The sequence below is a fragment of the Nelusetta ayraudi genome, unplaced genomic scaffold (assembly GCF_046127955.1).
Source record: "Nelusetta ayraudi isolate G7.1 ecotype Tasmania unplaced genomic scaffold, CSIRO-AGI_Nayr_v1 ptg000031l, whole genome shotgun sequence".
Classification (NCBI taxonomy): Eukaryota; Metazoa; Chordata; class Actinopteri; order Tetraodontiformes; family Monacanthidae; genus Nelusetta; species Nelusetta ayraudi.
In genome coordinates this window covers 4,182,382-4,193,160 of record NW_027466081.1, presented here as the reverse complement: position 1 = coordinate 4,193,160, position 10,779 = coordinate 4,182,382, and the positions used below count along the sequence as shown (strand labels likewise).

Genomic DNA, 10,779 nt, shown 5'->3' with positions numbered 1-10,779 from the left:
CTGAACCTCTGACCCTTTGTCATGAGGCCAATGGCTGAGGAAGTGGATCATGGTTTTGTCGGTTTAAATGGACATGGTTCGATTAGAACGCGTAATAAATGTAATGTTGTCATTTTTAGAGCCACAGAGTGAAGAAGATTATCCCATGGTCAAAAGCAACCCCTCTCTAGCACGGCTGGCCAACAAGTCAAGGAACTTGGAGTCACTTCCTGTTTTTCTAGTAGGTAGCAAAATGTGTAGTTAGCCTTTTAAAAATAAAGACCCAATTTAATTCAAGGGACGCCTCATAAATAGTTTGTGCTGTGGGGTGAGGTGCGTGAGTGTGTGTGTTGGGGGGTGGGCGGGTAGTGGGGATACGACGAGCACCTGTTTGGCTTCGCTCTCGGCGGCCACAAATGGAATGCTGCTCTCCCACTCCTTCTATGGTCATAAGGAGCTCCAACAGGAAGTAAGTGTCACTTTTATTATTGTCCTACCTGCGTAAGCGTTATCTATTTATTTGAAAAGCCATAAGATAATCTAAACTGCATTTTTTTAAAAAACAATTTAAACAAATTTAAATTTCTCTCAACATAATCTTCTGTAACTCCGCGTGAATTTTAGATGTTTGTGCTATTTCGAGACAGTTCCCGATGTTTGTTTCAGCCGGAATCATTTTGTCTGCGCTCCTTCTGTTTCCGTGTATGGGCGGTGAGCAGCGGTGTGATTTCAGGGGAGCTTCTTGGTCGTCATAATGCAGGTCAGTGAAGCTTTATATTTTGTAAAACTACTTGATTTCGGTTTCATCAAACAGACAGTTAGCCGTTGTTCTTGGCGATATTGCCATTCGAGATAAATCGAGTCGAGAACCGAAAACCAGCCAGCTGTAGTACTGTAGCTCAGCATATCAGCCCTGTAAACTGAACATGGGCTGAACTTCCCGAACCAATCCACAGACCCATCAGGATGTTGATGTTAGCTGTGATAATCTCAATGGTGTGACACAGACATCAAATGTAACGATCGAATCTAAAACTATTTCGTTTTATTAAGGTGTGTGGAAATGTTCGATTTTAAAGAAAAACGTGCCTGGAGGAGCCTTTTTTTAAAATACGTCAGCAACAGGAAATGACACATCTGCTTGTCAGAGGGGCGATTTTAAAACCTTGAAGTTCCTCAATTGAACTTGAGTTCACTCTTCATCTTCACAGATATTAAGGCCTGGTTTCAGAAGTTATATTCATTATGTTTATCTCTGGATATTAACTCTTTGTTTTAAGTCAGTCTGCCAGTCCTGCATATTTCTGAGTACACATGAGAGGCCTGCAAAATTAATACGAAATATTCTCTTCTCTCAGCCTTTCAGAAAACAGATTTTAAGATTAACTTGAACCTTTTGAACTTTAAAGGTCCACAGAAAGAAACCCAGAACGGCACAATTCAGTCATAAACAGACAAAGACAGAGAACAGAATAACAGAATGTACGCTGATGGTTCCATGATTTCTGTTTTTCTTCCCCAAGGACCCGAACGCAGACACAGAGTGGAATGACATCCTGAGGAGGAAGGGCATTCTTCCTCCCAAAGAGGAGCCTAAAGAGGATGAGGAGGAAGAGCAGGCCCTTAAACAGCAGTCTATCGGTAAGACAGACTGTCTTGTTTCCCTCTGGCTGAACGTTTTACCCAAGTGCTGACGGTGTATCCTAGCACGCAATAAACCAACGTCGTAGGGCTGGAAAGACAGAGTTAACGATGAAGTTACCTCACTGAGCTTCCCAGAAGGTCGACCTGTTGTCATTTCTGTCTTGTACGTGCATCCGTTGACGCGAGTGCTTTTCCTCCAAACAGTCAAAACCTACGAGGACATGACGCTGGACGAGCTGGATGAGAACGAGGATGAGTTTGGAGAGGAGGATGAGGCTGCTATTGAGATGTACAGGTGAGTGGAGATCACAGAGTAGGACATGAAGTGTTTCGTTTGAGGTTTTCATCAACCAAATTTTCCTGACGTGACTCGTAGGCAAAAGCGTCTTGCCGAGTGGAAGGCCACTCAGTTGAAGAACGTGTTCGGAGAGGTTGTGGAAATCTCCGGCCAGGATTACATCAAAGAGGTCAACAAGGCAGGGGACGGAATCTGGGTGGTGCTGCACCTCTACAAACCAGGGTTTGTCAGAAATACTAAAGACTCTTGACAGAACAAAACAAATGTTTTTCAAACAAACAGGTTTTTTGTTTTTTTTTTGTTTTTTTTTAAATAAAACCCACTTCTCGCTCATTGTCTTCTCCCCCCATCAGCGTCCCATTGTGCGCCCTGATCAACCAGCACCTGTGCGGCCTGGCCAGGAAGTTCCCGCAGACCAAGTTCCTCAAGTCCATCTCCACCACCTGCATCCCCAACTACCCCGACCACAACCTGCCCACCATCTTTGTCTACTTCGAGGGCGACATGAAGGCCCAGTACATCGGCCCTCTCGTCTTCGGTGGCATGAACCTTAAAGCCGATGGTAGGCGTTCATGAAGTAACACCACCGTGTCTACCTGACTGTATCCTCGCGCCTCTTTGTGAAGGTGTCAGCTGACTGTCGGGTGAAATTGTCCATCTTTTACTTCTCTTGCTTGCTGCACTTTTCAGAAAGTGTTCAAAAAAAGCAATTTTGCAAAATCAGCCCTTAGTGACAGATATGACTCTTGAGTGGTTGCTCTGCACTCTGAGTCCATCTAGTGGCTGCTTTTATTTTTTGTCTCCCTCTAAACATATGGAAGACCCAGCAAGGCATCAGTTTTAGTGGAAGGCTGTAAATGACGGGTTAAATATGCAGTTTTTGGGTAATTAATTAAATCTGCCATTAAATGCATAGATGAAAATAGTCAAGATCTGACAATTCAAGCTTTCATGCTAAATTATTGTTTAATGTTGTTTTTAATAGTTACTTAAAAAAAAAAAAAAACTCATCAGTTACATAAAAAACATTACGTTGACGTACATCATTGACGCATCTACATTTTCAGTCTCAATTGTTTTTAGTCATTACTTAAAGGGGCAATATGCATAGTTATATAGATGTATATACAGTCAGCCAAAATAATGGATGCACACATCAGTAACAGAAAAACGTGCATAAATATTTCAATAATACATTTTTTCAGACATCACCTCTCAATCTTGTGACGTCCGAATAGATTTGGTATTGAAATTTTCATGCAAGTTTTTCTTTTCCTGGTGTGTGTGCATACATTATTTTGGTTGACTCTATAGAGATATTTTAGTGGTGTTTTTTCTTCTGGAGCGGAAAAAAAGCCTCTCCGTTTGGGTTCGCGTGCGCTCTCTAATGTTGACATTTTTTTTTTTACCATTGTAATTTTATTTCATTGTCTCTTTTTTCCGTTATATTTTACGTTCTGTCTGTCCCACCCAGAGCTGGAGTGGCGGTTATCTGAGAGCGGCGCCATAAAGACGGACCTGGAGGAAAACCCCAAGAAGCAAATCGAGGACAAGCTCATGTCATCCATCAGGTGTTCAGAGCGGACCAGGGCGAAGGACAGTGACTCTGAGGACGAGGACTACTAGCGACAAAACCTCATCGGTCCAATCACGCAACAGCCGCGGTGCGACTGCGTCAGGATCAACCTTGATGATTCAATACTGGAGCAGAGACGGAGAAGTTTTCTATTGTGTCCACGCCACTTGAAGAGCGCTCGGCCGGAGGGAGTGGAACCCACGTCGTACCTCAACATTCATCCAGCCACCTGTTTGTTTTTTTTTTCCCCCTCTTGAAAGAAAGCCAAGACAGCAGAACCAGAATCCAACACAATCTTTATCATTACATCACAGAAAAATCACTTTTTTTATTATCACGTTTTTAACGATAACTATGTCACAAAAAGTACATGTACATTTAAATCTGTCAGACGAAATGTGAGTTCACCTCTTTGCCACAACATCTTGCGTCAGTTTTTTTTGTTTTGTCGTTTTTTTCTCAATAAACCCTTCAAATGTTTATTGTTGGACTCTCTGTCTCAGTCTTGGTGATTTGAAGCGCTGCCTTTGCGTCTCTCCTTCCGACACGCAACAACGCCCCGTTTGTGTTTTGAGGTTTGGTTCACTGTGACACATGGATTGACACTTAGCTGCAGCCATGCCAGGGGCGGTTATTTTTTTTTGCGTGCTGTTCTTTTTCGGTCCCGTCCCTCGACAACAATAATTAAGATTTTCTTCGCCAGAAATCAAGTTTCCGTCCGTGTGACCAGAGACGTGAGCTGCTGTGCGCGTGGGGCTCCACCAGTCGGCTGCTCTCCTCGTCGAGACCGATTAACTTTTTGCTGTCGTCCTTCCGTCTTTCCCTTTACAGCGTCCCCTCCGGCAGGCCTCTAATCTTCTGTTCAATTAGCAGGAAGGACAGAAGACGGCATTAGCAGGGAGAAAAACAAAAGGTTAGCAGAGAGGCTATTAATTGTGATTGTCTTTGTGAGAGAGAGAGAGAGAGAGAGAGAGAGAGAGAGAGAGAGAGAGAGAGAGAGAGACTCCTCACCAGAAGCACCACCTTCTTGTTCCTCAAGTGGGAAAGCTTCGGGTGTAGTCGCATCAAGGGATGCACAGACTCGGACTGGGTGAGCACAGAGAAACCGGTTCAGCGTTGGAAACTTGTTGGAACATTTGGTCATATCGTGTCACCCGTCTGCTCACCTCATCCTGCACTGCTCCGACAGAGTTGCGTGCTTTGGAGTAATGGAACAGGAACTGAAAGATAAATTAAAATGCATTAAAAAAAAAAGAAGAAGAAAAAAGTGCACAAAACAGAGTGATCTGTGTGTAAACTCTCACCCTTTTAAAAACATTCTGGATGTCTTCCTGCAAAAAAAAAAAGGGGGGGGCACAAAATTTCAGTTCAGTTAAGTCGGCAGTGCCACAACTGGACACTTAGATCTTTTCAGTAAAACTATATTTTATTAGAACCTCGTACCTCATTCTGTCCTCCCAACAAAACACCCCTCAGATCGTCACTCTGGACGTCTCGCAACTGCAGGCAAACAACGCACACGGTTATGAATTAATAAACGCAACACAATCTCTCATCCTGATCACTGGCAGAGGCGGGAAAAGGTGGATGTGTTCATTTATTTCTCCTGTCTGAGTCATTGACTCGTTCCTCTTCTCCCTGTTGCTGCTACAGCAGGTGCAGCGTCATTTTTGGCGAATGGCAGAAGCATCCATGCGAATGTGATAAATCTTCAGATGTCAGACTTTTATTGGTACTGTAAAGAAGACAATTCCTCACCTTTCTTAAGACAAGTGCATCCTCCCACTCGTACAACGGGCTGGCATCTGAGTGACGAGCACAACAGAATCATAAATACGTTTTCTGATACTACAGCACAACAGTTGACAGCTTTGAATTTGCACAACAAATAGGCAGTGCGCTGTTATTTAAACTGAGATAGAATTGTTAATGCAAAATACAAAATAAGTGCAATCAATTAGAGTATAATAATAATAATAAATACCCTAATAATCAACACCAGAAATTACAATGATTGCAATCGCACTCATTCATGTCACCAATAGACATCTTAATTATTAAAATAGTAAAACAAATTTGTTAATCAATCAATAGATTTCATGAGTTTAGATGTTAGACAGAGTAATAAGTGGCTGTGTGTATGGTCATATTTAAATTCCGACGCAGTCACACAAAGCTGGAGAATGAGATCACTAAATCTGGCCGTGAAAGCCGGACACTAATAATTAATGAGCTTCCCGTAACTCGTCGTCACACTCACTGGCAAGATTTCTGGAAACAGTGCAGCATATTTGGTCAAGACACTCTTGGAAAGCCTCACGTGTCGGGAAGTATTGAGGTATTAAAACTTTGTGATCAAGTCTGGCTGCTCATGTACACATGAATATGCTGTTAGAATAAAAGCTTTTGCTTTAGCTTTTTTTTTTTTTTTTTAAATCAACCTTTTGAGGTGAATAGTATTCGTGTGTGTGTGTGTGTGTGTGTGTGTGTGTGTGTGTGTGTGTGTGTGTGTGAGTGAGTGGTTCATAGCCATATTGTTTTAAACCAAAACAAGAGGGAGACTTTCACTTTGAACAAAGTTCCTAAAGAAAAAATAATAATCTTGAATTGAACTAAATTGAAGCGGGAGACTGTAGATTGTTATTGAACAATCACTAACAGTCAGCCTAAAAATCAAGCTCAGTGGGTGTCAAAAAACAGAAATAGGAAAAAAAGAAAAGAAAAGAAAAGAAAAAGAAAAAACAGAAAAAAAAGAGCCATGAGGTAATTAGCATAGAGAATATGAGGTGACAAACGACTAAAGTTGCAATAAACAACACACAACATTACAATACAATATCAATGTACACCGAAGTCTAACCCAGTCACTGATCAGAAATTTCAGAAAACTAAAAATTCATTCCAAATTCCAAATACTAACCGTACTATTTAAGGACACGTAAATGACAACAACAACAACAACGAAATACACACAAAGTAAACTAAAGTAACTTGCTAAGTGAACGCAGACAGCAGCTCACCTGTTGTGCTCCAGGCTCCCAGCAACCAGCAGCAACACAGGAGGAAAAGTTGCCGCACACTTGCCAGACGCATGATTCCGTGCTAGTTTCCTTCCTCGTGCTTCGGGCTTCGGCTCCTTCCGGCTGCTGTCGGGTCGTGAACGTTTGTGACTCCGAACCGTCCGACCGCAGCACCTTTAAAAGCGCCATGCCCCGCGTCCCCTCAACGCGTCGAGGTGACCAATCACGCCGGCCGGGTCATCGGCGTGCGCAAATCAAATCCAGCGCGTCTCCACCTACTCAACCCTCGCGCTCGCTCTCTTTCTCGCGCGCGCACGAACATACAGACGCACAATTTCTGGGAACAACGTCGCACCGGGAATTACGGCACTCCCCCCCCCCCCCTCCTCCATCTTTAATGGCGCTGATGCATTCAGGTGCTGATGTGAAGTTGTTCATTGATGTCGTGACTGGAATCTGGCTAAAAATAAAATATTTTATAATTAACGCTGCTCTTTCAATCTGTATAATAAATGTCTTCAAAGATATACCAGTATACTATGAAGGCTGGTGCCAGTTTTCTCCTATACGTGTGCAGATTAAAATCAGTGTTTTGCTTGATCGTAAATTGATGGGAAGGATTAGTCTATGAATAAATCCAACGCCCACTGAACAGTTTCTGCCAAGACGGTGAGCAAGTGTTGACATCAAATTGTAATGTACAAGTAACTCAAAATGGGGGGGGAGAGACAAAACAGAAAGATGGGAGTGTTTGCCAGAATAGAAAGCACATGAAATTACACGTCAGAAGTACCTGGAATTTTCAAAATACTGCACGTTGATTGATACGTCAACATATTTTTATTTTTTTTCTCCAGTAGCTGCTGTGTGTGTAAACACTGAATTTAGAATGCTGCGTTGATCAGTACACCCACTGGCCACATTCCTGGGCACACCGTGCAAGTCCAGGGTACAGATTAAGACTAGCAATTTGTCTTGATAGACAATTGAACATTATACCTCGTACAGTGAGTTTATATGGACAGTTATCAGTGTACGTTATGCATGTAAACAGGATCGTTGCCGTGTGAATGGCAGTTTATTATCACCTTAAAACGCTGATAATTTTGTCTGTCAATTGTATTCAAGTTACGTTAAACGTATGTAGTGTCTGAGGCTTTGACCCTGCTCCTACAGGCCTCTTGCCTGATAAGGCGAACAGGGTGTCAACGAGGATTCCTTCAACATCCACACTTCACTGCTGCAACCTGCTTAAAACCCATCAAAAGCCTCCTGCAGACCACTCAATCCTGGAAGATGAGGCTGAACCTGGGAAGGAAACTACAATTACCCCAGAATCCAAACATCCATGAGGCCAGACATAGTCATTTGGTCCAATGGGGGAGGGAAAATGATCATAGTGGAACAGACTGTCCCATGGGAAGACAGGTGTGACGAGGCCCGGGAGAGGAAAACCACCAAGTACCACAACCTGGTCCAGCAGTGCAGCAACAAAGGGTGGCAGGCCTGGTTTTTCCCCCATTGGAATTGGCTGTAGAGGTTTTCCAGCGTAAAAAAGCAGCAGTTCGCAGGTTGGGGTAAGCAGCAGTGAGAGCCTCATGTTGGCTCTGGCGCAGAAGGGAGGAGCAAAGCTGGAAGCCAGGAGAAGATGGGCAGTGACTGGCCACCACTGCCGACCCACCAAGCGGAGGACGTTGTGGTTCAGGGTTGAAACGTCGCCAACTGATTATATCTTCTCCTGGCTGAAAGCTGAAGTCACAAGTATGTGACTATAAGTTAGCATCTACTGCAGATGTAGAATGACGATGTTACAATACAAGTGTTCTTCAGCATTTGTTTCTTGTTTGTTTGCAGTGTGTCTACACTGCTTTACGGCGGTTGCGCTGGCAGGTGCAGCAAACCATGTGCATCCATTTGAGATTCCCTCACATGAACTGAAGTTTATTTTCGCCATTAAATGGTCAATAAAAGCCTGCGATGACGCTTCATCCACCGCTGGCGAAGTGTTTTGCTCGTGGAAACATCTTTTAGGAGGGTAATAGCTTTCTTTGGGGTTATTACGCTGTCCAAAACAGATTGACAGTGGCCTATTGAAAGAAATGAGTGCTGAATCATGCTTGTTGATATGGTGACTCAGACTCCAGGGCATCAGATCGGAACCACACTGCCTCCAATGAGGCAAACGTGCTGTAGATACGGTTCGGGCTTGGGGTAGGTCACGGGATGTGACACACACCATATGAGGGGACCCGCGACAGCCCTGCTGTGGAGCGCGGCTCGAAACAAGGCTGACATGATTACATTGATTGTGAAGATGTATCAGTTCATGCTATTGTTGGTTAGCTCCTTTATTGCAAAATCGAGAGCTAGCCCTCCACTTTTTGTTGGAAAGTCAACAACTATTTTATTTATCCTATCCTTTTTTTACAGGAGCAGAACTGTGTGAGATAACTAACTAATGCATTTTGAGACCGAGGTAAAACTTTGGTCATCAATCGGGTGGAGGGCTCAGGTAACTTGTTTGGGAAGGTGAGGGGGGGAGACGAATTGGACTAACTTATTATATTCAAGTGTAACAAATAAAAATTGCCGCTATAAAAAAGCTGTTGTCCAATTTTGATAGAACTGTCACTAATGGTCTTAAGCGATAGCTCGGCTCGCACTCACTTCCTGTTTTGTGTCTTTGTCTTCTTATGCAGCTCTAAAGGACAACTCTTATCTGGAAATTTTACCACACCCCAAAAGAAACTGATTGGCTACCTGTACGCTCCTCCCTGCTCTGCACCCTAAATATGAATTTAAAACAACCTAAATGTGGATTTCACTCCAATATCTGTTTTTCCCCCTTTTATTTATCAATAAATCCTAGAACTGTGTGCCTGCCCTGTGTTGACTTCCCTACATAACAGCCCTCTGCTTGCTCCGTATGGTGTGAGCTTCATTTTCCCCTGGAGTCGCATCATAGAGAGAACTAGAGAACATGCCATGCAACTTTTCCTGACACACAGATTTGTGGGCATTATTCTGTCTGTGGTTATTAGTTTTGTTAATACCAGGAGTTTCCCTCTCAATCGATTCTGAAATCTCCTTTATCTATCTCGCCAAACCTCTGATCACAACCTTTATTACTGCACAAATAATCAGCTGCAATTTAGAAACATAGAAACAGACAACCATTCACACTCACATGCACACCTACAGACAATTTAGAATATTCAATTGACCTCACATGCATGTTTTTGGAGTGTGGGAGGAAGCCGGAGAACCCGGAGAGAACACAGGGAGAATGCAAACTCCACACAGAAAGGTCCCAGGACCTTCTTGCTGTGAGGCGGCAGCGCTAACCGCTGCGCCACTGTGTCGCCCTAACCAGGAAGTAATTACTAGGAATATACCTTTAAATTCTTCAGAAAAAGATGAAGAAAAAAGAAGTAAGCGACGCTAAGACATTAGCGTGAATGGATGAATCTAGGAAATAGACACACGCTTTCCGTGCATCTTTATTAGATAATTGGGAAACATTCCATCTGACATGGCAGTTAATGAGAACCACAAAGTACCAAGAAGCGATCCCTGTGGGACTCCTCTGGCACCAAACAGGTGTTAACTCTGAAGTAGTAGACCTCCATTGGGATCAATAAACCGCTTTGGTTACAACTTTTTGTCACCTACTGAGGAGATGATTTGTTGTCCCAGTCTCAGTCTCTATTCCTCGTGGAGGGATTGCTGCCCTCTCCAACCAAAGTGTTGTTTAAATAGGGAACAGTTGTCTGACGTGGACACTGTGTGGTGATTAGTTTAGAGATTAACTCAAGTTCTTTCAATCTTGTATTTTAGTAATTTTGTCTACATTTTGCAGATCAGGAGATATCTTTCGTGTCCCTGGTTGCCTTTTTGTATGAAGATTGACCGATTGACAGCAGCCATTAGAACTCTCATATTCCGTACAAAATCTGCTTGCATGGAATGCAACCGTTCCCTTAATCAACACCACAGACGCCACTTGTCCTTGACACGGCAAAAAAAAAGAAAGAAAAAAAGATAGTGCTGTCTCGTCGCACGGGCTGAACGGCAGACAAAAACGCTCCCCGGCTCTTGAGCCACCCCAGTGTGCAGCGCGTTTGATGATATCGTAATCACCAGCCATCTCGTGTGAGTGGCCCCCGCGCAAAGAAATAACACGAGAGATGCAGGAATACTTCAGGCCAGACACACCGCTGAAGATCCTCTCAGTCCCTCTCTCATTAGGAAAGACAGATACG

The 10,779-nt window shown here is 43.4% G+C and overlaps 2 protein-coding genes across 2 annotated transcripts; one reads left to right on the top strand and one right to left on the bottom strand.

The window, feature by feature from the left end:
* Window positions 1-627: 627 nt before the first annotated feature.
* Window positions 628-3,977, top strand: pdcl3 (phosducin-like 3). Its single transcript, XM_076030965.1, has 6 exons — window positions 628-739; window positions 1,503-1,620; window positions 1,828-1,918; window positions 2,000-2,143; window positions 2,275-2,483; window positions 3,396-3,977. The coding sequence occupies exons 1-6, from the start codon at window positions 734-736 to the stop codon at window positions 3,545-3,547; spliced, it is 720 nt and encodes a 239-aa protein (XP_075887080.1). The 5' UTR covers window positions 628-733; the 3' UTR covers window positions 3,548-3,977.
* Window positions 3,948-6,888, bottom strand: nms (neuromedin S). The gene is made up of 7 exons (XM_076030966.1): window positions 6,518-6,888; window positions 5,256-5,302; window positions 4,941-4,997; window positions 4,802-4,828; window positions 4,664-4,717; window positions 4,509-4,583; window positions 3,948-4,355 (listed from the first exon to the last, which is right to left on the bottom strand). Exons 1-7 carry the CDS (start codon window positions 6,588-6,590, stop codon window positions 4,323-4,325), a joined length of 366 nt encoding a protein of 121 aa, XP_075887081.1. The 5' UTR covers window positions 6,591-6,888; the 3' UTR covers window positions 3,948-4,322.
* Between the last annotated feature and the right edge of the window lie 3,891 nt (window positions 6,889-10,779).